Raw genomic sequence first — 26496 nt, 5'->3', positions numbered from 1 at the left:
CACCGTTTGTTCTGTGTGTGCAGGAATGGGGCAGTCAACGCTGCAGTGCTGGGCTGGGCTGGGCACGAACCAGCGACCCTGTGCACCGCAAGCGAGAGTCTTAATCACTATGCAAAAGAGCCAGGCCTGTGTGATACAACTGCAGTGTATCACACAACACTGTTACATACAGTTACAAGAGAAGCTTTCTGCATTAAGTGTGTGTGTTTTAACATTACCGGTACCTTACTGAGTTCTCTGTACTTCAGTATATTCAATAGCATGGCTTCCAGATCTCCAGACACTTCTCTGTACTGATCTATACATTCTTTTGGTGTTTCTGTCCAGCTGATCTCGTACTCTGGGGGTCAGCACAGCCAGGGAGATAACCGCGTGGGGTTCGTGCGCACCATGCCTTCCAGCAATGTCTCCATCTACATCAACAACACAAAAGAGAGCGATTCTGGACGCTACTCCTACAACGTTGTCATCCCAGGACAGCCGGGCTACTCTGGGGGAATAAACCTCACCGTTCACGGTAGGGTGCATCTGGCTCTGCCTGCCTGTCATTCTGTCTGCATTCTTATTCATTTATTTAACCAGGAGATTTACCCATTGAGACCGAGTTCTCGTTTACAAGGGGGTCCTGGAAAACAATAAACAAAAAGACAATTGCAATGTATAAAAAACTATTACAATGTCCAAACAGCACAATAAAAAACGGGTGTGGTTCAAACTTAATCAGCAGCACACAGATCTAAGAACAGAATTAATAAGACGCTTGTATTTGTCAATGTGGACTGAAAGAGAAGCATTTGCAGGAGGTTCTAAGAAATTCCCAGATATGATTCTGTAGCCCCGTGGGCAAATTGCCCATATTATACATTATAAAATATGTGTGTATAAAATATATGTGTATTTATAGTGTTGGATGTTTAAAATGTGCATTGTTTTTACCATTCCTACATCAGCAATGTTAAAGGATGTGTTTCTGCATGTTTACTTACACAATAGTTTACCATGGTAAAAGCATAGCAGAGTGCTACAGCACATGAGGCATTTACAAAAGGGAACACAGAAATGTAATAACTTTGGAATATGCATATTATTAACATGGGAAAGCTGCATGCACATTTACTAAGGTACGCTTTTATAAAGCTATATCTAAATGAATAGGCTTGCCTGTATGGTTCTCAAGTTATTAGCCTGGACAGTGTGGGCTGCAATTAGTGTGTGAGCTATGCCCCCTGGTGGTTAAGATAGAGAATGCTTCCTCCTAATAAACTGCCTTCTCTAATCTCTTGTATCTCCTCAGTGCCTCCCTCTGTCCCGGTTTGCTCAATGAGAGGCGAAGCTGTAATTAAAGGCAATGTGACTCTGAGCTGCCAGTCAAGAAGTGGTAAACCGATCCCTGTTTACAGCTGGGAGAAGAAAGCTCCCACTTTACAAGTCTTCTTCCCTCCCATCCAGGGTAAGTGAAGGGATTCTTAACCCAGGAGCTGGATCACCAGCCCCTGTGCTGGACAGAAGCAACACACTGCTCTTTCTCCCCTCGGGGACATTGCTGTCCAGCCATAAAGTTTAAAAGGATCAGATGCATACATCTATAAAAGCAATGCGCTCACATACAGATCATCATCGGTGCCTGAAATCATGCAAATGAACAAGTGGAAGAAGCTGCAGAAACCTTCTGCAGAAAATCAGCAGCCTCGTTCATACACAGCCACTGGCAGTGGAGTGTAACTGTGTCTGATACAGCCACCCGCTGGCTGAAAGGGTTAATCCGATTGCGTCAGTGTTGAGCATTGCTTGGATCAGTCATGATTGGAAACCCATAACATAGGACTAAACTACAGCGCTGTAAAACACTCTAACTGGGATTTCCATGTGGAATTAGGGATGGGAACCAAACCCCCTTGGGTAGTCCAATCCCAGTTGGCTCAAAGGGAAACATTCACACCTTCAAAGGGGGGACTCGTCTGCTATTGGATGCTCAGGTCTTGCAAAGCTCCTGCTCTGTGGCGTTAACACTCATTCTGCTCTTTCTTGTCTTCTTCTTTTATGCTTTGTTGTTTTTCTTTCCTTTCTGCTCACAGCCGGGAGGTCCTGCCCCCAGGCCCTGCTTATACTGGGGTACTTGGGTAAGGGTAGATGTGACTAGCACCCTGCTTTTAAAAGAGCCTCCCATACCCTCGCACACGCCCACTCGCACACGCTCACACACACACACACACACACACACACACACACACACACACACACACACACACACCCTGTACCTTTCTATCTCTCTAACACCTTCCATTTTGTGCAGTAGTGGTATGCATTTTTTTTATTTAACTTCCCCTTTAAGATCTTTGCCACAGTTTCAGCATTTAACAAGGCTGTTGTGCTTTTGTAAAAAAAAAAAAAAAAAAAACTGACATCGGGATGGAATTATATGCTGTTAAAATCATGTTACGCTAAAGGGAAACTAAAAGCAGTTTTAAAGGGGAAGTGATTTCAGCCAAACAAATCGAATAGTAACCCAGCCTTCTTGGGGATAACCCTAAAAGACATATAAAACATCTATGTCTATATTTCTGGAGTGTTGTCAGAAACTTCCGAAGTGTTTCCCTGACTTTTGTTTGTGTTGCAAATTCAGTTTCAGAAGCTTGAAAATATATGGTAGGGTCGAAAGAATATGAATTTACCTGCCGAAAAAAAAAAAAAAAAGCAAATCATCGGCCATTCGCCTTTGATCGGGTCATCTCCAAAAGGGTTTTGGCTTGAGAAAATCTGAAAGAAATTCACTCAGCCGCTTCAGAGGAATCGAGGTATCAGGGAACCCCTCCAAGATGGTTTCCAGACAGGCCTGTTGCATTGTAACTCGGGGAGGACACTCACCACCAGCGAGAAGGTGTCACACTCCGATAGATTCCTTGCTTTTCCAGTGGTTGTGGCTGGTTTCTAACTCCATCGCTTTTGTTGCTGAGTGTCCGTGGAGCAGCTGCTGCAGGTGTGTTCCTAATGTGATGCTCTACAGTAGCTCTGCTCTGCTCACAGCCCTATTCTGGTGCACCCCACTGTGCATCTGTTCGGATCTGCGTGACGGGCGGTAATAGAAATCGGGATCCGCGGGTGTCACTTCAGTTTTGGATCCTGGTCCTGGGATTATCAGGAATGCTGAACCCTGTCGTTACCCTGCAGGTTGCTGGTGTGCAGTACCGGCCCTGCTCTGACCTCCTCCCTGTTTTTTAGACTCGCGGAGTGGGACCCTGCAGCTGACTAACCTGACCAAGCAGATGTCTGGAATGTACATGTGCATGGCGAGCAACTCTGCCGGGAGTGAGTCCTGCTACTTCAACCTGGAAGTCTCTGAACGTATGTATAGCCCCCCCCCCTCCTCCTCTCCTCTAACCCGAGCCCTTGCAAGATCAGCCTTGGACTAAGCCATCGTGAACTAAAATAGCAGGCTAGAGAAAAAAAAAAAGAGTGTGTTGTAAAGTCCTTTTATAATTCAAACCTAGAACTCTTAGGTAGGCAAACTTTCTTTCTTCAGTGTACTGTAGTTCAAATGAGTTTGAATTCACATCAGTTTACTGAGCCACATTTACAGTACTATGTTAAAACCTCATGTGATGTGTCAAGGAAATATGTTCACACCCATCCTTGGGGTGTTTGACTCCCCTAAGAGACCCCCCCATCCATGTATCTCCCTGATGTGTGTGTGTGTCTCCCCACAGCGGTGAACGCAGGGATGATAGCTGGAGTGGTGGTGGGCACGGTGCTCGGGGTGCTGATTATCATTCTCGTCGTCTACTTCTGCCTGAAACTCCGACGACACTCTGGGGAGGACATGGCCAACGAAATCAAGTGAGTGCCAGCCTCCTGGGTCTCTAACACCTGGAGTAGCTAATGCTCTAATAATTCTGCAAGTATCAGTAGAAATACATATAGACGTGTGTGCCATACACATACCCATCAGTTTATTAGTCCGAGCCAGGCTGTATTGTGTTAATGAATGGCTGCTGGAATGTGTTTACCTGACCCTCTGGTTTTCTGTCCCCTTTGCCAGGGAGGATGCCCCGGCACCCAGGCGGGTCTCGTGGTCTAAGAGTGGCGCTGGCTCGGACATCGTCTCCAGAAACGGCACCCTCTCCTCCATCACCACCCACACTCGGGGTCCCGGGCACCCCCCGCACAACTACCCCCCCAAACCTGCCTCCGACACCACCTCTATCATCACGACAGCCGGCAGCACCATTGGCTACCGACCAGGCCTGTACCTGCCACGTGGGGGTGAGCCGGGCTACAACCATAACATCAATGAGAGAGGGCAGCCAGGGCTTGCAAGCATGCCTACCGCCAATGGAAACTCTGCACCCCGGACTGACGGGGCTCAACCCCAGGCCCCGCGGCCGGCTGTTGTCACCGGGGTCTCGTCCTCTAACATCATGAGGATGGGAGGCATTCCCGTCATGGTGCCAGCACAGAACCAGGCTGGCTCTCTGGTGTAGCGGAACGCACCCAGCTCTCCTTTGTAAAAAAAAAAAAATGTTTGTACAGTACAGCTGGAAAAGAAAGAGATCACAATGCGAAGAATCTGAAGGGCGCATATATATATATATATATATATATATATATATATATATATATATATATATATATATATATATATATATGTGTGTGTGTGTGTGTGTGTGTGTGTGTGTCCTTCTAAGACTGAAATTCAAAATCTACACACATTTAACAGTATGATATTGACTTAAGTCAGTTGAGTGTGTCTTTTTAACGCTATACCAATTGTTATGCTAAATGTATAAGGATGTGTATTATTTATTAGTATTTTGTGTATTTGTTGAAATACATCTTGTATCTTTCCAATGTCAGATATGAGCTGGCAATTTGCAGACTGCTTCCTAGTCATTTACAGCAAGAAGCAGAGAAATCTAAATTCAAAGAATAGTGTGAATCATGATCATAAATCCAAAAGTTCAAGACATAGAAAATGATGTGGCGTAACAGCTTTGTCTCTTCAGAGTTTTTCATATTGAGAAACACTGGACCAGACTCGCTACGTGTTTGTTCCGGTGAAATGTTTGCAGCAGTAATTTTTTTTAAAAAAAGTCAAAAAACGTTTTAACTAGCAAGAGAAAAAAATGAAAGGGGTTTGTGCAGCAGGTGCTTTTAAATGAATCTAGCTTCCTTTGAAAATTGGTATTCCAATGCAGGGGGTTTGAGTGATGTCATAAAGGTCATTCATCCATTATCCATTGAGATGGGCTCTGCTGTGGTTACAGGTCTCATAGATTCTGCCTGGTTGGCTAAGCCTTCTAACAGTATAGTGAGACTGTTCATTTAGAGTCCTTTTAAGATTTTTGTAATACTTTTCCTTTTAGGAAACAAATGTTTTATACCCGTAAGACAAAAGATGAGAATAAAAGACACACAGGTTCAAATTCACTAGTGTCTGCTTTTAAAAAGCCATACTGGGATTATTATTATTATTATTATTATTATTTGTTTTTTTGTTTTTACCCACTTAGTTTTTTATTTTTCTTTTAGCACAACTTTTACCAAAAAGCATAAGGATGTTCCATTTTTCAATCCCGTTTGTTTTCGTGTATGGTTTGGATCTCTTTGTGAAAGGAAAGTAAACCTGCCTGTATTACAAAACCAGTGTAACATTGCACAGCTTAGACCAGACCCATGGCTTGTAATAAACTCTAAAGTAGCAGTTCACACACATTAAAACAAGATCGCGTGAACAGCATATGCTGCTCTCATGTGCAGTGTTTATATGATGTGTGCGTGTGAGATAACTATTATAAATATATATATATATACGGCACTGAAATGCTTCAGCTATACTTTGTAAAAAATATTTTTAATAAAACCAAACTGTTTCAGACTTTGCTAACACAGTGACTGTCTTATTCGATAAGGTACACAGAAAAGGATCATTGTTAACTTACCCACTACAGCTACCTAGTGGCCACATTTTGTAATTGTGTCTCGCCAAGAGTTTCAAGCCTGTGAGCTCCAGTACCAACCTACGCAGAGATTAATACAGTAGAACTACTAGTAGTGTTGTCCAAGCAAGTGAACAATGAGTTGAGAAGAGGTTCTGGGAGGCAGTGTTAACGCGTGGTTAGAACTGGACTAGTGGTTAGAGCTGCTGGACTGGGAAGCAAAGTGCTCCAGTGGGTTGAGCTGACAGACTCAGGTGATCCTCAGCTTATCTTGACCTGCAACAGTCAGATTTTTGTTCTCTCAATCCCTCCCCTTCAGCCGATACCCAGGCACCTGTTCCTTTTGCTTCAGTTGAAACAGCCCTCCAGGTACGCCTGTTTGCTTAGCGAAGGCGAGGGAAGAAAGACATGTTATCTTGATCAGTCAGGAAAAACACAGCAGAGAGCAGAGACCTGGCAGAATGGCGCCCACTCTTAATGGCCTGCTGGCCGTCTGGATAGTCTCTCTAAATATCGGTAAGTATCCCTTTCCTTTGCAAGGGACAGAGTGATATAGGAGTGATTTTGAAATACGAAAGGAAACTTAAATTCAATGATTTAGAATGGAAGTCAAATTGAAGACCTTGGAAAAGACTTGTAGTTGAAACATTTTGTTCTGGAGTTTATTCGAGATTCTTTTAGTATTTGTAAATGTAGCCATATTGATTGTATAATAAGAGTCAGCACCGATGATGAGTGGGAAGAAGCTGGAAGTTTTTCTACTCAACTTTGCCACTGACAGTTTCTTTTTTTATTTAAACAGAGCAAAAAATAATTTAACAGCAAAAGAAGAACACGTGAAATAGAAGGTTTTTCTATAGACATTAGGAACCGTATAAATAGCACGCTTTTTGATGTCACTTTTTGACGCCACTATCATGCCATCTCAATATGTTTATGTAATAGAAGGTGATCTCTAACTAAATTCTACAGATTTTTTGTATTTCGTATATTTAAACTCCTCATCGAATCAGGCGTTACCATAGATTGTAGCAAAATAGAACTCGGAAACACAACTATTTAAAAACGAAACCACGTCTTCTCATGAGCGAACGCCACACCTGACCTTATCGTGCAAATATTGTTTTTACTGAATTCATACATAAAGTCCAGTCTCCACTTATGTGTAGCCTGATAGGAACTATTGACAAAGCAACACCCAGAAAATAAATGCACAGGAAATCCTCCTGTTCTGAGTGCGCATGTCGCCCTCTCAGGATTTAGAGACAGCAACTGTAGAGCAAAGAACCTAGAAATGTACATTTGCAACTCTTAATTCAAGCCATCAAACTGCAGGTTAAAAGCACTTGTGTCCCTCTACAACGTCCCCTCTGGGGAAAACCGAGAAATAAATCATGTGACCTCATTTAATAAAGGCTTTTCTATACAGCAGCCCCAGCGACTCATTTGTTTCCTTTCCAACTCTAGATGTTGCCTTCTCTATGGACGTCACTGTGCCAACAGATCCAGTTTATGGAAACGTAGGTTCGTCTGTGGATCTGCCATGTAAATACAGCACCAGCACCATCGAAAAAGGATTTAATGTGGAGTGGCGCTTTGCAGCCCCCGGAACTCTTCCGATCAACGCACAGAGGGTAGGGCTCAGCGTGAGAGGGGTCCAAGCCTGGTCTATACAGAACTGAACTGATTACCACAGAGGGTAGGGCTCAGCGTGAGAGGGGTCCAAGCCTGGTCTATACAGAACTGAACTGCTTACCACAGAGGGTAGGGCTCTGCATGAGAGGGGTCCAAGCCTGGTCTATACAGAACTGAACTGATTACCACAGAGGGTAGGGCTCAGCGTGAGAGGGGTCCAAGCCTGGTCTATACAGAACTGAACTCGTTACCACAGAGGGTAGGGCTCTGCATGAGAGGGGTCCAAGCCTGGTCTATACAGAACTGAACTGATTACCACAGAGGATAGGGCTCAGCGTGAGAGGGGTCCAAGCCTGGTCTATACAGAAATGAACTGATTACCACAGAGGATAGGGCTCAGCGTGAGAGGGGTCCAAGCCTGGTCTATACAGAACTGAACTGATTACCACAGAGGATAGGGCTCAGCGTGAGAGGAGTCTAAGCCTGGTCTATACAGAACTGAACTGATTACCACAGAGGGTAGGGCTCAGCGTGAGAGGGGTCCAAGTTTTAACAGAATTTAAATCGTTGCCATTCACTTTCATCAGGATTCCAAATCCTATTATCCAGCAAATGCAACAAAATGACATTGTTCTTCAGATCAGACCTCTCTATGCTGAGCACACACACAAACAAAACAGAATGATGGCTGTATAGGCCAATATAGAAGCCAACATTTTAAAAGAACAAAGTATCCACAAAAGAGCAGCTATATAAGGATCCATCAAGGGAATTCAGCCTGGCTTGTATAAAAAACTATTTTTTATCTGCTCAGGAATTGCTATCTTCTTCCTTCACTCAGTGTATTCACTAGTTATTAGTAATCACTGTATGGCTTCAGAACCACCAGTGGCTGTTATGGATCAGTTTGTTGTAATATAGAGTAACCATAACCTCTTAAAATTACTTTATATTACATTTAGATGTTAACCTAAAGTTGCCCCATCCAGATAGTAATCAGCACAATGGTAGCTCCTGCCTGAGCTCTCCAGTCTTTACTCCTGAATGAATTGTAATGCCCCGCTCGCTTGCTGCGCCCTCTCCCCTCAGATGCTTTACTTTGACGGGCAGCTGTACCAGATCAACTCGCTGAGGGGCAGGATGCAGCTGCTCCAGGACCCTCCCACTGGAGGAATCGCCTCGGCCAGGATCACTGATCTGCAGCCCTCGGACTCGGGAGAGTATATCTGTGACATCATCAACCCAGGAGACTGGAGTGGAACAGGGCAGGGGGTCATCAGCCTGACCGTGCTCAGTACGTGCCGCCCGCCGCTCTGCCGGGTCTTATTTATTAACTAGGCATTCGAGTCCTCTGCGGCAGGCAGGCCTGCTTGATAATGCTTGCATTTTTTTGTTTGTGAAGTAGGAGTACTTATGTTTCTATGTGCTTCCATGGTTTTATTTATGTACAGTATAAAATTTCAAACTAATCCGTGGTTGCGGTGGGAGTTTCAAGGTTGTCGGAGAACGTCCTGGGTTAACGACTGGTGTACTCACAATCTGATTAGTTGACATGATCCGCGAGGCTTATCATACAAATTAAAGTACTGTAGCGTGTACGGGGGAAGGCAGCAGCGATATACGCTCCTTGCAAAGGAGCCGGCTCTTTTGTACAGCGGTATCGGCGCTATGCTTTAGTGCCAGAGGTCCCAGGTTCGCGCCCGCCCTCCGCCTGTGTGTGGATTGCTTCAACCTGTGTGATGCGCCTGCCTGCGTTAACAGAGTTCGCTGCATTGGTGTTAGGATTGGGATGCAGGTACCCCAGCAGGCACTCGTCGGACTGTAGCCTGGTGAGCAAGTCCTGGGCGGACTTGAGGCTGGCAGGGGAGTGTAGCGTGGACAGGGGAAAGGCAGCAGCAGGGCTGGTAGGTGATGTAATCACACACAAAGACATAAGCCCGATATATGCTCCTTGCAAAGGTATGTTATAAAAGCTGATTACGAGAAGAGGCTGCTTAACACATCAAGGCCGCTCCCTAGCTGGCACCCCATTTACACAGTGCCCAATGTTTTAGCCATTACAACTTGAACAGTGTAACTATACCATGTGCTAATTCATTCATCAATGCATCCTAAAAGTCTGTTAAAATGTGATCGGATCCCTTTTCTGTTCCAGTGGCCCCCTCCACCCCAGAATGCCTAGTGACAGGGAACACCCTAGTCGGTAATGACGTGACTCTCAGCTGCCATTCCTCACAGGGAGTCCCCCAGCCCATCTACACCTGGACCAGAGAGAAGACTGCAGCGCAGATACCTGTGCCAGAGGCCAACATGGTGCAAGGTCAGGCAGCTCACTGTCACGCCCCTGAAGGGCGCTGCAAAGTGTACTGCAGTGTACATAGAAAGGGCATAGCGTCTGCATGGTGAAGCACAGGCAAGCATGGTGCACCACATGGACGTCTTATAGCATGGGAAATAAACATGGGGGAAGTATCGCAAAATTACACTTATCCACACAAAGTATCTGAATAGAGAAGCCACCCGTGAGGCTGGGAATCTATATATCTCAGCATATTCAAGCTGACATCAAGCTTGCCTTCTGTTACACTGGCAGTGAGGAATGAAGAAATCTGGACTCCTAACAGCCGAGAGAACGTATCTGTTCAGAGCTACTCCACAGTGTTTTTCTAAACCCTCGGACTGTTTTGCCTGGCACAATCACCTTAAAAGAATAGGAGCCTGAATAGAAGTTAGAATGTGTTATTCTTTCATTGAGCCCTGACAATTGCTGTTGTTACTCAAGAACAGTTCCAGGAGAATGAAAGAGTGTGCAACACAAACACTGAGCCCATGCTTGCCCCTCCCTCGAGCAGGGCACTGAATAGCGTTAGCTGTGGTTTCTCTCAATGTTATCCTTTACTTTCAACATGAAATGTTTACTCTGAGCATGGCTGTACCTGCCTCTGTCAGCAATAGCATTCTCTCCCTACTGCTTTCCATGTGTTTGTTTTATGTGTGTTCTCTCTCTCTCTCTCTCTCTCTCTCTCTCTCTCTCTCTCTCTCTCTCTCTCTCTCTCTCTCTCTCTCTCTCTCTCTCTCTCTCTCTCTCTCTCTCTCGATATCTTTGCTTGTATGGCCATTAAACAAAATAGGGGTCTATTCAATTAAGGCTGGCGGATCTAAATACCGTTCTAATAATTTGCCCTAAAGCAAACCTGCTTCCAGTAATGTACTTTGTGCTTTCTTTCCCAGACCAGCTGTCCGGAACGCTGCTGCTGCGGAATCTATCCTACGCCTTCAACGGAGTATACCAGTGCCGGGCCACCAACGAGATAGGAGCTGCCAGCTGCACAGTCAGCATCAGAGTGTGTAAGTTACACTGCCGGCCAGACCACCATCCAATATACACTCAGGCTTCTAGAGAAGCCACCAAGCCACGGGTGGCCAAAGTTGACCCTTCCACTCCTGTTCCAACACTGTTTGAAATTCTAAATTGAACCATTTAAACTGCAATTATATATATTTATAACACTAGAGGGCACAACTAGTAAAGCAAATTCAGTATTGTATGAAATCCCAATGCACAGACTGTATGTTTGAATACCGGGAAACAACTCATAGGGTTATCCACATGGTGGCAGCAAATACTGCACATTGTTCCATATTAAAATGTATACAACAGAAGCAATACCAGGGATGGAAATAAGATTCCCATTGCATAGCAGTTCGACCCATTCTAGGTTTTACTATGAATTTAATGAGACACACCTGAACTTGTTACCTATACACTGTGGCTAATCAAGCTTGCAGTAAAACCCAGAATGGGTAAAACTGCTATGCAATGGGAGTCTCATTTCCATCCCTGCAATACAATCTTTTATAAACAATGAAAATGACGGCACCGATGCTGCATTATGTTTTTGATGTGTGTGTGTGTTTTATTTTTTTTTACAGGGTCAGTTGAATAATGAAAGCCAGTTTTCTCTTGTGCTCTGTGGGTTTGTTTAATAAGGTGAAACGTCTTTTGTGTGTTTCAGCTACTAGCAATGCAGGGGTGGTGGCGGGGGCGGTGATGGGGGCCCTTCTGTTTCTCCTCCTCCTGGCTGGGGTGGCAGGATACTTCTTCTGGTACAGGAAGAATCACCCCAAAACACCCACAGTTGGAAGCGAAATACGGTACCTAGCCTTTGTTTATCTTATTCTTATAAATTAGCTGCCCTTTGTCACAAAGCTATTTTAAGGTCTGTTTTCAGTAGCGCTGGTGTCTTTATACAACTAAACAACATTCTGAAATGGCTTTGAGAATATCAAGCTGTGTTTGATGCTGACATCTTCTTTTTTGTGGTTCAGGGTGGATGCCATGGCCCCTTCCTTTAAGAACCCCAGTCATGACTATGAAGAGAACCAGTCCCACCTCCTGAGCCGCTCCCTCGACAGACATGAGACTGCCAGCCACACCAGCCACGCCAGCCATGCCAGCCACACCAGCTCACAGTTCAATGTTGTGGTGTGACCTCCAGCATCATCAGATGCAGCCCCGTCACAATCTGCATCCGGCAGCTTCCTATTTCACATGCCTGTCAGAAAATGCATTCATTGCCATTGAATAGCAGGCTGTGTCTCTGTTGCGTGACTAAGCTGCAGACAGTCAATTCTTGTACGTTTGTTTGAAATCACAAATGTGTTTTTTATTAGTTGTTTCCTGCTGTCAGTTAGTCCTGAACCACTGAATTGGTGATATTTTCTGCTCAATCTCATTCAACACGATTCACTGCGATGCACTGTGACGTTTTCACTGGGTGTGGGCTGGTACTCATCCAATCAAGATCTGTGACTTCCACACTTAGGGTTTTAAACACCCCGGGTTCCACTGGCCTCAGTCCTGGACCTCCGCTTACAGGAGCTGCTTGTGTTTGGTTAATTCATGAGTGTATGCATCAGGTTACGCGAGCCAAACCTTTTTGAATGTGAATATTCTCTATCTAAGCATATTTTTACAAATGGGTGCAAATATTCCAATTGAATCAATACACCATGCAGTATTCAACTGTATTAGCTCTCTATCCAAGGAGAATCAGGACTCAACTGAATACTCATCAATCAATATATATACTTAACACAGAATAAAAGCAATTGATAAAAAATGAGTTTAGTTTATCGATTTACTTTTCTTTTTTACATAAATGTGTAGAGCTATTTGCTGTTTTTGAATTCTCTGTGATATATAAAAACTGTTGTGTGTGTCTATATATATATATATATATATATATATATATATATATATATATATATATATATATCACACCTATCTATATCTAGATAGATAATGGAGCCATGTTAACTGGTACGTGTGTTGTATTGTCACTGCAGACAATGCTGTTGTCTGCTTATCGATTTTTTTCACAATAATGCATGGTATTCTGCAGCAATTCTATTGTTTTGCTTTATCTAGCAATGGCTTTGTGCGATGCCAGTCAGCTGTTAAAGGACAAACCAAGGTGATATCAGCAAAGACTGTGTTTTATTCAGGATCTCGATGAGTTACATACAATGATGCGTCATTAATAATGTATGGGAGCTCATGCAGTTTTGGCTGGAGAGTGGAAGAATCGCACCCCAGGCAGCCTGCGACTTCTCAAGAGAGGGGCCGTCGTAGCGTTAAGTAGGGCACAGCACTGAAAATCACAGAGGAAAGAAAAAGCATGTTATTCCATAATGCAAAGAGAGGAGAGGCGCTGTGGACACTGACGGGAACGGTCAAAGAAAAAATGAAAGTTTAAACCTTATGGCTCAAATGACTTCTCCTTTAACTCTGCGTGTTAGACTGCATTACTGTTAGCTGAAGAGTCGAGAATCAACTGCAGAAGCACTGAGAAGTATGGAAAAGCAAAGCAAATGGAATTTACCATGGTATGATGGAGCCGTGCTGTCACTAGTAACAGAGGCAGCTTCAACACAATGTTTAGCCTTGCTCCTGACTTTAGGTAACTGTGCTATTGAATTTTACAAAGGGAATATGAAAGTACCTGCTTTTTTCAGTGAACTCCCAGACACTGTGAAGACAGCATTGGATTTTTTAAAAATAATTAAGAATTGATCAATTACGCTACATTTAAATTCAATTTGGATCCTGTTTCTATCTGGAAAACCACCACTTGGATATTATTCTAAATATCCTTAATAGCATATATGGAATTCTCTATCCAGAATACAATAGGAATTCTGCCATGTAAACCCAGTATTCAGAAAGTTCCATTGTGAACCACATAATACCCATGCACAAATACCAGCAGTACTCCTGAATTCATTCTATAATCTGGATTATTACCAGTCTTATTTAACATCATACAGAGCATGTCTAATAAACTACTGTACCTTTTAAAATGTAATCAGTTAACAAAGTCGGGACCTTCTCACTGTCTTCTTTCATTGCATAAAGAACTGCAGAAAAAGAGTAACCAAACCACACAGTCAGTGCAGCCTGATCACTGGATAACCACACGTAACTCTAACCCCCCTGTTATACGGAGAAAGAGAAAACAAGCAACTGGCGGTATTGGGTTAGAGCAGAGGGACTGGGAGGCAGAGCGATCTAGGGGTTAGAGGAAGGACTGGGGGGTTGCGTGGCACAATTGCAGGGCTGTCCAATCCCGGTCCTGGAGGGCCATTCCACTCCAGGTTTAACAGGTACAATGAGTGAATAACCTACTTCAGGGTCTTGATGGAGGTTTAGTTGGTTCTATTAAACAATTTAGGACAGGGTTGGAACAAAGACCAGGAGTGAAAGGACCAATTCTGGCCACCCCTGCTCTAGTGCTTTGAGTTGAGGGCCGAGGATAGGGTTACCATATGACTCCATGCACTCTGGGACAGTTTGGGAGAATTCAGACTTTTCAACTCGCATCACAATGCATTCTGGTAAATGTAGCCTGGTATAATGTACCAGAATGCATTGCAGTTGAGTTGAAACACCTGAACTATCCCAAACTGTCAAGATGTACGTGGAGTCGTATGGTAATCCTAGCCTAGGAGGACGTATGGCCGTGTCTGGTTGGAGGCGAGAGGCTGGGAGGCAGTGCAGCTGAGTTTTTTCAACGCAGGGCTTACTTTTCGTTAGCATCTGGAGATCTTCCACAGAGGGAGGCGTGCCTTTCTTCTCAAAGGGAATCACTGTATTTAAGTACTGAAAAAAATAATCATTAAGAAAAATATAATAATAATAATAATAATAATAATAATAATAATAATAATAATAATAACAACAAGCCATCAGCCAAAAACAAGGTAAAGAAACATGAGCCTGTCAACACGGTGAAATACCTGCTTGTCAGTCCCTGAATTCCCGAAAGTCTGTCTGATCCCTGTCTGGAGGATAGTGGAGATCCCCTCCATACTGAATCGCTGGGGGAGAAACAGCATGACTCAGATCAGCACCGTGGCATTGCTCTAATTTATATTACAAGAGCAAGAACACAATGCCTTTAGTTAGCACTGGCAAGGTAGCAGTTTAGAAATGCAGGTTCCAGACTGCAGACTAGAACTGAAGAAAAACACCTGCAGTTCAGTCCATGCAATTCATTTAATGTTTCTTCTTTCACTTGGGACGGTTAAACACAGTGATCAAAAGCCTACAGCAGCACACCTAACCAATTAAACCTATACAGGACAGTGCCGATCATCAGCATGCTGCGTCACTGCATTGCTGCCATGCATCCACCCTTACACACCCTCTTTTGCTCAGAGGTGGCAGCCCTAAACAGGCCCCAGGGAGCGTGACTGACCTTGACCGGCATGGAGCCGACCTTGTCGGTCCTGACAGCGCCCTGCAGGCTCATGCCCTTCTCCCTCCGGCGCCGCTTGGAGAGCTCGCGTTGCTCTTTCTGCCGGTTCTGCACCTCCATCAGGGCCGTGATGAAGGTGTTCTTCATCTCCTTCTCGAACTCCAGCTCGTCCCGCCGCGCCAGCTGCATCACCAGCTCCTCCGAGAACTCGCGGATCGCCCCCTCCACCCGCTCCAGCAGCTCCGCCAGCACTGACGTGGGCATCAGCTGCAAGCCTGCCAGGGGAGAGACGGAGGGATTCAGTCGTGTCAGTGTGCACGGAGTCATATGGGAACCCTATCCTCGGCCCTCAACTCAAAGCACTAGAACAGGGGTGGCCAACATTGGTCATTCCACTCCTGGTCTTTGTTCCAATCCTGTCCTAAATCATTTAATTGAACCAATTAAACCTCCATCCAGACCCTGAAGTAGGTAATTCTATCATTTTACCTGTTAAACCTGGAGTGGAATATTGGTGGCCCTCCAGGACCGTGATTGGACACTCCTGAATTATACTGAAAAACTGACTAGGGGAGCCACACAAGAAGACAAGGAGATTTTACCAGTCACATCTGGACTACCTTTTTAACTGAATTTATGTTTAGTTCTATTTGGCTGCTTGTAATATTTTTCCGCTAGCCATTTAGAAACGTGATTTATTCTGTTTGTCCCGCTTGTAGTCACAGTAATGAATCCGTTGTTCTTCATTTCATTTTTAATATAATGTTTTTCATGCACGCTGTAACTCTGACCCCAGGCCCCCCCTTCCTGGATGGTACCTTCCAAGGAGCAGTTGTTGTTGGAGGCGTGGGACAGGACACGGATCTCCTCCAGCAGGGAGGGGTCTGGAAGGACGGAGATCTCTGCGCTCTCCTCCTCCTCCTCCTCCTCTGTTTCCTCAGGGTCCGGAGAGTTCTCCATCATCTCCTCAATTTCCTCGATCACCTGACAAATAAAGAGACGCCCCCTTTTACTTTCCCAGTTAATGCAACCAATAAGGTTTTTAAATCAACAGTTACATTTCAACAGGGCATGAAACAACCCAGTCAGGTTTGCTGTATATTGCAAGCGCAAACGAAGAAGAGCGGAGTCTGAAAATGTGTTAGCGCGCCTGTCCCTGACCTGGCGACCCCTGAGCTGACGACCCCCTGACCTGACCTGATCAGCCGTGAGCAGCGGCCCGTCACTCAGGCAGCACGTGTGCTCGTTTTTCTCGTTCAGTTCTTCCTCCTCTTTTTCATGGATCTGAAAGAGAGAATGGAGACACGAAGGGCACTTTTTTGATCACAAATAAAAATGGTATATATCTTAGGAATGATGCTACAAGCATTTCTCTTTTCGTTTGGCACGGGCATCCTGCAGATGCGCTTGTGGGCTAATGCACATTCAGCACCTCTCACCACTCACTCCATTATCTTCTCAGGGTAATGCCTTTTAATTGCGCTGTCTGACTGGTCTCCTAAACAGTCTTGGCAAGAGTCGGCAAGGACTCTATTTGCGTCTATCACCTTGCTACACAGTGCTGCCGGCTCTGTGCTTCCCTTGTTGTACAGCCTGTCATTGAAACTGAGCTGCGCCATTTCCAGGACATTCCTCATGCAGAATGCTACAGAGTCGAAGCACCTGGACGTTATTTATTAGCAAATGAGGGGAAGGACAATACTGAAAGGCATTGGAAATGACTGCAGGGCTACTCCCAGTCACTCAGCTCTAACCACATCGACCACACTGCCTCCCAGTCCCTTGGCTCTAACCGCTCGGCCACGCTGCCTCTCCTCCTCCTTCTGCAACTAACTCCGAGTCCATCTACGTGCGTGAAACTGCTTCACTAACATTCCACAATGCATTTCACAAGGTCTTAACAAAAAAAACTCTCCCGCCGGCCTTGAACATTGAGATACGGGAGAGATACTTTCCTTTGGAAGACATTTCTAAAGAGAAGGGGAGATGTACAGATGTGGCTCTGAAACTGCGACCCAAAGCTCCGGTGATTGATCTACACAGGGGCTTACAGAAAGTCTGTCCAGCTCAGAGAGATAGACGGGATAGTCAGAACAGTCATGTTAACAACAACTCCACCTTTAGCTTGGAGCCTCTCAGTCTGGCTCCCTTCCATTTCCACAGTTCCCTCTGGACCCAGGGCTTCAGAGAGCAGGTGGTGCTTCCTGTCTCCTCAGTCTCTGAGAGGCTGCCAGACGCTTTGAATCCAAGGCTCTGCTTCAGACAATGCACAGCACCCCCCTGACTGCAGCGGCTGTGTCTGAGCTTGATGTTGCTCGATAGGTCTAATGGAGAGAGATGGTGCCTGAACAGCTAGGGATTCACTGTTTGAATGCCCATTAAACAGCAGCAGCAGCGGTGTGCAGGGAATGGACAAAACAAGGGCAACTGATCAATGGACTAGTCAAAAAACGCCAGTTTATTAGGTCTTGGTTAGTAATACCAAGCACTGTGGAATTGCTGGTTTAACCAAACCCTATTTCTGTGTTATACTCTACTTGCAACTTTGCAGGATTGCTACACTTTCATCACAGCCTCCAAGAGATCTTTCTGGTCGCATACAAGTAAAATCTACTTTTTTACTGTTAAAACAGATTCTTGGCCTACAGATCAATGTAGGAGAAATGACGGGACGCCCCCTGCATGCGTGCACCCTGGTTCTGTTGAGCCTGGGACTCTCTGATGGAGAGTGATTGGTACAGTACCTCCTGGTCAGACAGATTCCCATTGAGAGTCTCAGTGGAGCCAGACAAGGGCATGTAGTTGTCGGTCAGGGCGTCCCATACACTGCAAGAGAGAGAAAGACAGTGACAAACATGAGTGACCTGCCTACAGTACTGAGTACTGCCAAGAACTCCAAATACGTATTGCAGGAATATTTCCTACCGCACTGCACACAGGCTTGCTGATGGCCAGCAAATTGTCATTGTCATTGATTACAGAAGCTCACCACCCATATTAAAACAAAAATACTACTTATAGTGGCTAAGACATACATAGCATACTATATATCATATATAACAAGTAGAATATTTTTGCTATTGACTTTTATCTTAAATACATGTGGTCTGCCATATACAGCACACAGTGGTGTTAAGCTTAGCAACAGTAATTGGTAAAGATTAGGAAAAGCATGGTAAATATTGGTTAAGGAACATTGCACATACATGATAGCCCAAGTACCCAGGTATTGGGTAAACTGATCGCCCAATAAAATATGCAGATTTACCTCTGTGAGCTGGTATAGGCCCCCATCTGTGTGTGGCCACTAAGACGTACCTTTAAGGGAGCACTTGTGCCACTCAATTACCCTCTCACTCGGCTGAGACCCCACTTGATGTGGAGCTGGATGCCAACATCCAGAGAGACAGAGAGAGAGGGAGAGAGCCGGAGAGAGCAAGTGATGCCTGCCATTGTTCCCAGTGCTGGCCTAGGAAATCTGTTCAATGGCACGGCCCAGCACCACAGACAAACAGCCGTCTATTCAAGAGTCTCTCTCAGAACACTTTACATCTCTTGTTCGCACACATGTTCCACCCCTTGACCACTGGCACCCACTGGCACCCACTGGCACCCACTGGCACTGAATACTAATGAGGGTCCTGAGGTGCATGCAGCATTGGGTGCTGGAACACACAGAGATGCAGAAGAGTACAATGTCCACCTGCACAGCTTGGGCACACATGCACCATACTGGGATGGACTGGGTAAGACACTGGAGAGCTCTGGATGAAACCAGACACACAGTGTCCCTTAGGCATTATTCCTGGGTGCTAGAAAGTGGAGTCCTCCCTATGCTAAACGTCATGGCGGACCTGCCATGCTTGCCTGCTGGAAGACAATGCAATGTTTGTTATTTCACAATTAGCTAATTCGCCAATTTGGGTAATTCATGATTAGTGTTAACAGCAAAGGGTCAAGCATTATACCTGCAGTGTAAGGACCCTTCTCTAATACAGATTTCAATAGTAATGATTTGTTAATGTTTAAGTCAGATAGCGAAAATACAATATATATATACATAAATGACAGCGAAAAGTAGGATAACCAACAACAACAACAAAAAAAAGCAATAACCATGCTAACGCACAAACTGGCTTTCGTTCCCTTGGTTTGCTATGCCCTGGGGCTTTCTGGTGAGTTCATAGAAAAATAACATACCCTGTAATGATACACATGGGGCATCATGCAATCTGTGGAAATGAAAATCTCCACACCTGTTTGGATTTTACAGGGCCTCGGCAGATTATGCCGCTATTGTAATGGCTTTGACACTGGCAGGCAAAGTGTTCAATAGTCAAGTGAACATAAATATATATATATTTTTAGATCGAACAGCTGTGGACAAGTGCATGAATAAGACATGTTGAATTATTCAGAGCATCATTGTAAGACATGAATAATAAACCACACGGCAGACTCAGCCAATCAGCAGCCAGGCAGAGCGCCTATCTCACCAGCAGAGGCTCGCTTCAGAGCTTCGTTTGAAACATCCAAAAAAGACCCACTATATTAAAAAAATATAGATAGATAACTGAAAAGGGGTTCGTACCATTACCAAAATTATTTGATTTTAAGATTGTAATAGTATTATGGAGGATATTTGACCTTGTGCTCTGGTAACTCTTTGGAAATGAGGAGTACCAAGGCTTTCATTAGTCCCTTGCTTTGTTTTTTGAATGGAGTTGGAGTTTTTTCAAATCAGTACCCACAATATGTTTTTTTGAGGACCACTTGTTCAGTGTTTCCTCCAGTCTTTAATTCCCTCCTAGTTTTGGAAAGGAGAAAATATGTTACAGTAATGTTGTTTTGTAAAATAAACAGGTGCTTACTCCAGTCTTTAATAAACTCCTAGTTTTTGAAAGTGGGGGAAAACACCTGTTAATTTTACAAAACCAAAACCAAACCACTAAATAATATAACCCAAGTTCCATTAAGCACTGTCAAGGTGTTTGTTTCTCGTTTCGTAACATTAAAATTCATTTTTCTCCTTTCTAAAAGCAAGAGTTCATTGAAGACTGCAGTAAATGTTTTGAATGTGTGTGTAGTTGGCGCTGTGCTCTTACTCCTCGTCCTGTAGCAGCTCCTCCTCTTCTACAATGTGTGTCTGGTTCCGGACGGGCGCCAGCACCTCGGTCTTGGTGTTGTAGTTGCGGAAGCACACGTTGAGCTTCTCGTCGAACTCGTTCACCAGGTCCTCCATGGACTTGAAGCTGATCATCTCCGAGAACGTCTCCAGCTCCGAGAAGTCTTCCCGCTTGATAGGGGGAGCCCCTCCGTGGGACATAAGGGGGCTCTGGCTCCCGTCGACATCGCGGCAGGGCCTCAGGTCGTCAAAATCCTCGTCCAGACACACCAGCGGTGCTTCCATGCTGTCTCCCTATAGGGGGTGCCTCTGCAAGTGGGAACCCTGTGGAAAGAGACAGGGTCAGTGGAACGGAAGGACAGGATTGTAGAATTTCAATATCCAGATTTATGACTCCACTCCTATATAAAAGACACCTCCATTTGGATGGCAGAATTTTACAATGTGTTATTGGGATAGAGAGGCTGTGTACAGGGCTATCTGCCGCCCTTCTAGTCCTGCAAACCTCTGTCATGTCCTGCAGCATTTTTAAAGCACTCAGTAAGAGTAGTAATAGATTTCGCTAAAACCAACTATGTATTTAATATGAGTACCCTTTTGCACATAAGGGACTGCCATACAGTAAATCTGTTTTCATTTTTACTGAATTAAAAGGGTTATAGTTGTTGTGTACTTCCATTCTCTAAACACATTACAGCAAACATGGGTTTTCATTTTAAAAAAACTAAGTTCAGTTAGTCTGTTATACTTGTACTTCAAGGGTCATTTCACTTAGAGAGTAACATTCTCGCCACACCTTGAATGGATAGGCATTAGCAGAATGCAGGGCTACACACTCAAATACAGGGCTACACCACCCCTGTCTTTCATGTATTTCCTCTTAACAAGTAAAATCAATGTGCAAACAAACTGAACCCCTGCTGTAGTGCAAATAGAAATCCTCCCAGTCTATCTTCAAACACGGACTCTGATTAATATTTTAGTGATCTATTTAATTTATTTTGGCTGTCGGGTCCCAGGGCAGAGAGAGCACAAGCAGCGGTGCAACTCCTGGGAACAGATACATAATCGAGTCTGAAGAGGGCTGAGCATAAATTAAGGAAAACTCATTAAAGAATTCCTAAGATACATGATAGATTTGTAGGGACCTGTGACAAAGTGGCTGAGTGGATGCAGGTGCAGGGGTGATGCAGTGCGGTAATGAACAGACAGAGAGGTTTTATCCAGTTTGGAAAAGTGCTGGTTGCAGACCCAAACAATAACAATAAACAATGAACAATCAAGGGAAGCCCTCCTCCATCCAACCCTCCCACCATCAATGAACAATCAAGATAATAAACAATCAAGGGAAGCTCTCCTCCATCCAACCCTCCCACCATCAATGAACAATCAAGAGAAGCATCCAACCCTCCCACCATCAATGAACAATCAAGGGAAGCCCTCCTCCATCCAACCCTCCCACCATCAATGAACAATCAAGGGAAGCTCTCCTCCATCCAACCCTCCCACCATCAATGAACAATCAAGGGAAGCCCTCCTCCATCCAACCCTCCCACCATCAATGAACAATCAAGAGAAGCTCTCCTCCATCCAACCCTCCCACCATCAATGATCAATCAAGGGAAGCTCTCCTCCATCCAACCCTCCCTCACGATCAATGAACAATCGCACATTTTCTAATGGCATCCCTCTTCTCGTATTAGCCACTACGTCAGTGCACTCACAAATGCACTAGTGAAAACATTTGACCTAGTTTCTTATAATTTTACCTTTGCCTCTGTTGTTCGTCCCCACTTCCATCTGTGCAATACAAATGGCCTGTGATGTTCTACATGACTGGTGTGCAATCCATTGTTCTGGGCAGCGAAAGGAAGAACTCACCCAATTGTTCTGCATTCTTAGGAAAGAACATTTAGGTGGACCACTACCATTGTGAAACAGCTTACTCATTCAAATATATAATTTGCATATATACTTGGTTACATCTCGTGTGTTTAATTAAATCATACTTACACATGTGGATGGATAGCAACAACATACTTCATACACAACAGCATGTATAAGTGCAGAAAATCTTAAGATTGTGTAATATGCATGGGTTGCATTGCTATGACACAACCATCTGTTAATTGCAATGTTATAAATTATATTTTTTTAGATCCTGTTTCTATCTCATATGCAGCTTGCTGGGAGGTCAGCAGGTAAATGTTAGGCATGAAATTGGTAGAAAATTGAGATCTGAAACCTTTTCAGAAGTCTTCACTGTTCTTGCCTTTGGCTGTTTTTCAATGAAGCAAATTGTTAAAAAGAAGCCTTTTTGAAGAATCTGCATTTAGATGACATAGCCTATAATATTCATGCAAATCAGAGAGAAGCATTGTCTCTATCTGTCCATCTTTTTCTGACACAGAAACACTCAGAGAAGAGGACAAATTGAGCTGACAAAAAATATAGCCAGACATACAATCAGCCCACCAAGCAAACAGGGAGGCCGCAGCATGTTCTGTGAGATAACACAGAACCACACAACAGCTGTACAGCAACACAGACATGGATTTATTAGAGATTCATCTAAGGGTTTACACTTTACATTGTGTCTCTAATTACTGTGTATTTACATAGCAGTTACTAAGTAAATACATGTGTACTTACACATAATTGCAATGGTATTATGCATAGTTAAAACGTATAAATCTTTTTGCATGATATAATCGCTAACCCTTTTCTAACACTATTGCATACTTGCATACATCATACAAAAATATTTACACATTGAGTACACTGTAACTGCATAATACCATTGCAATTATGCGTAAGTACACATGTATTTACTGAGCAGACACAATGTACAGTGCAAGCGGTTTTCCATAAGCTGCCTCTCCCTTTTGCAAAGCAATTTCAGTGACAATGTGCAAGGCAGCAGTTTCATTTACTAGAGCTCTGATTGCAGCTTCTTCTATATCCAAGAATGCACAAATGTCTCAACAGTCTTATGCACGCTTATGGAGCAGAGACTTTTCCAGCAGATTTCTAACCCTATCTTCCCAAAGGGTTAGGGGCAATTATTGAGGAACAGCCTGGAGCAGTAATTGAACCATAATAATAACCCTGAGATACACCCTGCATGTTATTTTCCTTTCACGCTGTTGATATAGACTGTACTGTATACAAGAACAGATTAGACGGCAAACGTACAGAGAGAACTGGTTAATGCAGGAACATAAAAGGGAAATACCCTGCAATGGCAGTGCAGACTGGCAACTGCAGTTTGAATACAAATGTTTTGTTGTGTGTTGGCAAATGTTTGTAATGCCACCTTCACCTGAGCCTGCTCTCTACCATGCCTCTCCCCTAGCAGAGACTACCAGCACCACAGCGTCTTTCTACCCCTCTCACACTTAAACAGGAGCTGATTTCAATGCTGACTGATGTGAAAACCCAAACATGATAGAGAGCAATACATGAAGGATTCTGTTTTATCAGCAGCATACAAACTGCATGTATATATGTATGATTATATCTTTATATCTGAAAGCAATGTGTTTATCTAAAATCTAAAATTTCTCATCTACTTGTTAAACACACAGTGATAAAAAGATATGCATGTCTGTTGTCTTCTTGTTGACAAGCTTGCTTTTTAGTGAATGGGACAGATAAACAGAAACAAACAGATAGGTATGAACATTCAATGATGATTGAAAACACCACGTATCACACTGAAACGCCTCAGATGCATATTCCATTCATTCCAAGGCCAAGGAGCGGGGAACTGAATACAAATAAATAAATAAAGCCAACAAGAAGCCATTGCAGAGAGAGAGACAGAGAGAGAGAGAGAGAGAGAGAGAGAGAGAGAGAGAGAGAGAGAGAGAGAGAGAGAGAGAGAGAGAGGAGGGGCAGCATCTTGGAGGATACCAAGGAAGTGAACGAGAGAATAACAATGGAGAGAGAGAGAGACAGAGAGATGCTCTTCTACCTGAGATGGCTGTGTCTCCAATGTTGTATCCTGTGAAGAGTCCCTCCTATGCAGTGCAGATTTCAACACCTTGTGATGTGCATCCCAGCGAGGCTAGCAGAGCTGCTAAAGGCATCCCCTCTTCAATGCAGGAATGGGGATGTAAAGGATTAAGAGGACAATGGTGGCTGCTGTTCCTCTTGATTTGGCCAGTGGTTCTACAAGCTCTTGTGGATTGCAGAGCTCATCAGAGCAGCGGATGGTTCTGTTGAATCAGTGAGCAGCAGCAGCAGCAGCCTCTATTGCAGCATCACTGTAGCAGCTAGGGCTGCATCACCACGGAAACACAGAGAAGCCACTCCCTCTCTGTCTCCACCTTCTTAATATTCATGAGCCTTGTGTGTGGCGAGGTGGAAGGGTGGAACAGAACATTACAAAACATCTGCCTTATCAAGCAATGATTCTAAGGAACATATATAACCTTTCTGACTTTCTGAGTATTTCTTATGTACCGGTATAAGGGGTTTGTGCTAGAATAGTATTTTTCAGATGAAAATGCTGCTGAAATTTGAGGTCTGTGATTTTATGCAATAACAGGCAGAGTGAAGTAGCTATTGATTTTGTTTTTAAATTGTGCTGACTTAACCAATCAATGAAAATGTATTTAAATATATATTTCTTTAAGTGCTAGACTGTTATCCATTAGTCATCCCAATTTACAGTTTCAATGTAGCTGTGTCATTGACAATTTTAGCCCAAACAATGTTTATTAATATTTCAATATACTGAAGTGTAGGCTTTAACAGGTGTAAAATTCAGTGTCTTAAAAGTAGAAGCAACAGTAACTGTCTTTCAAAATTGCAGAGCAATCCGATGAACAGGTTTGATGACTCGGAAAGAATTTCAAGTGGCCCCAGAACACTTTAGCTGGATATGGGTCTGGTATTTGTAGCAGCAATTAGCCAGTATGATTTTTATGAGACCAGACTGGAGGAGTCGCTGCTCACTATCTGTGCATATCTGTTGAGCTGTACATGCACGTTTATTTGGGTGTCTTTTGTGTATTTGTATATGGCACTGTACTTTCGCATGTGTGTGTATGGCTGAGTGCTTTTATGTGCTGTAAACAGTTTCTCCTGTTCAGTGAACACAATAGCCCAGAGTGTTAATCAGTAACGAGAAAGCGAGGGAAAGGCAGACAGACAAACCCCAGCTTCCAGCTTGCTGCCAGAAATGACCTCATTACAGAGGCCGTTCAAGAGCGTGCATTCACTTTACCTGCAGAGACACAGAGACAGAGGGCAGCTCTGATCATCTTCCCACAAAAGAGGTTAGCATCAACAGCTTACAAAGCAAGATGCAATGGCCTCTGAGTGACATCTCTGTACAGAAGCACTAAGGTCTGTAGTTAATTCAGAGACCTGCATTCTTCTGCGCTGTACCTGAATGGAATATATTTTAGACCCTTTAGTCTTCCATGTGTATAAAGGCAATAAGCTAGAGGAACTGTGGATATTATTCATTAAAATTGCTTCATAAAAACCGTCTTCTACTTTGGGTAGGGATATTTATAGTATCAATTCATCTATCGCTAGATACATTATGTAGTTATCAATAAATATAACAAGCTAAATTAGAATTGGCAAACTAGATATTTTATTTCCTATATATATACATGTGTGTGTGTGTGTGTGTGTATATATATATATATATATATATATATATATATATATATATATATATATATATATATGCATGTATGTATGTATAATCTCAACACTGCTTGATCAGAAGATATGGTCCATCAGTCTTCTCAGTTCTATTCTGGTTGTTTTGTGAAAGAACCCAGCAGCTCATGATAATCAGTACCCTGCATTCAGAGCATGTTTTTCTCAATAAAGATAAAGACCCCTCCTCCCACACATACGAGGAGAACACTTGGAGCGATGAAAAGCCCCCGTTGCCTTGGTAACTAAGCCTGTGCTGCATGGGAGGCTCTTGCTGTGCTAATTGCTGAGTGGGGGGACTGGCAGCAGAGCAGGCCCTACAGATATGTGGTGAGTATCTATTTATATTGTACTGCAGCTC

At 43.8% G+C, this 26496-nt stretch overlaps 3 protein-coding genes across 5 annotated transcripts in view; 2 read left to right on the top strand and 1 right to left on the bottom strand.

Annotated features, from left to right (window-relative positions):
* LOC121309485 (endothelial cell-selective adhesion molecule-like) overlaps positions 1 to 4596 on the top strand; it is a 28906-nt gene extending 24310 nt beyond the window's left edge. Inside the window, exons 3-7 of the mRNA XM_041242442.1 lie at positions 328 to 517; positions 1295 to 1450; positions 3220 to 3342; positions 3705 to 3834; positions 4037 to 4596. Coding sequence (XP_041098376.1) covers positions 328 to 517; positions 1295 to 1450; positions 3220 to 3342; positions 3705 to 3834; positions 4037 to 4478 — 1041 coding nt within the window. The 3' untranslated portion in view covers positions 4479 to 4596. The remainder of the gene's footprint in view (positions 1 to 327; positions 518 to 1294; positions 1451 to 3219; positions 3343 to 3704; positions 3835 to 4036) is intronic.
* Positions 4597 to 4658: 62 nt separating this feature from the next.
* Positions 4659 to 12679, top strand: LOC121309486 (V-set and immunoglobulin domain-containing protein 2-like). The gene is made up of 7 exons (XM_041242443.1): positions 4659 to 6449; positions 7401 to 7567; positions 8658 to 8862; positions 9724 to 9888; positions 10800 to 10916; positions 11585 to 11723; positions 11898 to 12679. Exons 1-7 carry the CDS (start codon positions 6395 to 6397, stop codon positions 12058 to 12060), a joined length of 1011 nt encoding a protein of 336 aa, XP_041098377.1. The 5' UTR covers positions 4659 to 6394; the 3' UTR covers positions 12061 to 12679.
* Positions 12680 to 13049: 370 nt separating this feature from the next.
* fez1 (fasciculation and elongation protein zeta 1 (zygin I)) lies at positions 13050 to 24747 on the bottom strand. Of its 3 annotated transcripts, XM_041242432.1 has the most exons (11): positions 24430 to 24746; positions 20434 to 20777; positions 18073 to 18154; positions 16526 to 16612; positions 16147 to 16312; positions 15329 to 15603; positions 14868 to 14948; positions 14655 to 14730; positions 13923 to 13988; positions 13574 to 13600; positions 13050 to 13222 (listed from the first exon to the last, which is right to left on the bottom strand). In XM_041242432.1, the coding sequence occupies exons 2-11, from the start codon at positions 20736 to 20738 to the stop codon at positions 13206 to 13208; spliced, it is 1182 nt and encodes a 393-aa protein (XP_041098366.1). In that variant the 5' UTR covers positions 20739 to 20777; positions 24430 to 24746; the 3' UTR covers positions 13050 to 13205. The 3 variants fall into 3 exon arrangements, with proteins under 3 accessions (XP_041098366.1, XP_041098367.1, XP_041098368.1); XM_041242433.1 differs by lacking the exon at positions 13574 to 13600; XM_041242434.1 differs by lacking the exons at positions 13574 to 13600; positions 13923 to 13988 and having other exon boundaries at positions 24430 to 24747.
* Between the last annotated feature and the right edge of the window lie 1749 nt (positions 24748 to 26496).

The sequence above is a fragment of the Polyodon spathula genome, unplaced genomic scaffold (genome assembly GCF_017654505.1).
Source record: "Polyodon spathula isolate WHYD16114869_AA unplaced genomic scaffold, ASM1765450v1 scaffolds_1290, whole genome shotgun sequence".
Taxonomy (NCBI): Eukaryota; Metazoa; Chordata; class Actinopteri; order Acipenseriformes; family Polyodontidae; genus Polyodon; species Polyodon spathula.
The sequence above is the reverse complement of the archived record's forward strand: the minus strand, read 5'-3'. Positions and strand labels throughout refer to the sequence as shown.

Bases quoted from the DNA above. Each gene is read 5' to 3' on its own strand.
- LOC121309486 (XM_041242443.1), top strand. From the start codon at position 6,395: ATGGCGCCCACTCTTAATGGCCTGCTGGCCGTCTGGATAGTCTCTCTA. The intron at 10,917-11,584 runs GTAAGTTACACT...TGTGTGTTTCAG, and splicing joins CACAGTCAGCATCAGAGTGT to CTACTAGCAATGCAGGGGTG. The intron at 11,724-11,897 runs GTACCTAGCCTT...TTTGTGGTTCAG, and splicing joins ACAGTTGGAAGCGAAATACG to GGTGGATGCCATGGCCCCTT.
- fez1 (XM_041242432.1), bottom strand. From the start codon at position 20,738: ATGGAAGCACCGCTGGTGTGTCTGGACGAGGATTTTGACGACCTGAGG. The intron at 14,949-15,328 runs GTCAGTCACGCT...TTTCTCCCCCAG, and splicing joins TCGGCTCCATGCCGGTCAAG to CGATTCAGTATGGAGGGGAT. The intron at 14,731-14,867 runs GTATTTCACCGT...TATTTTTTTCAG, and splicing joins ATTCAGGGACTGACAAGCAG to TACTTAAATACAGTGATTCC.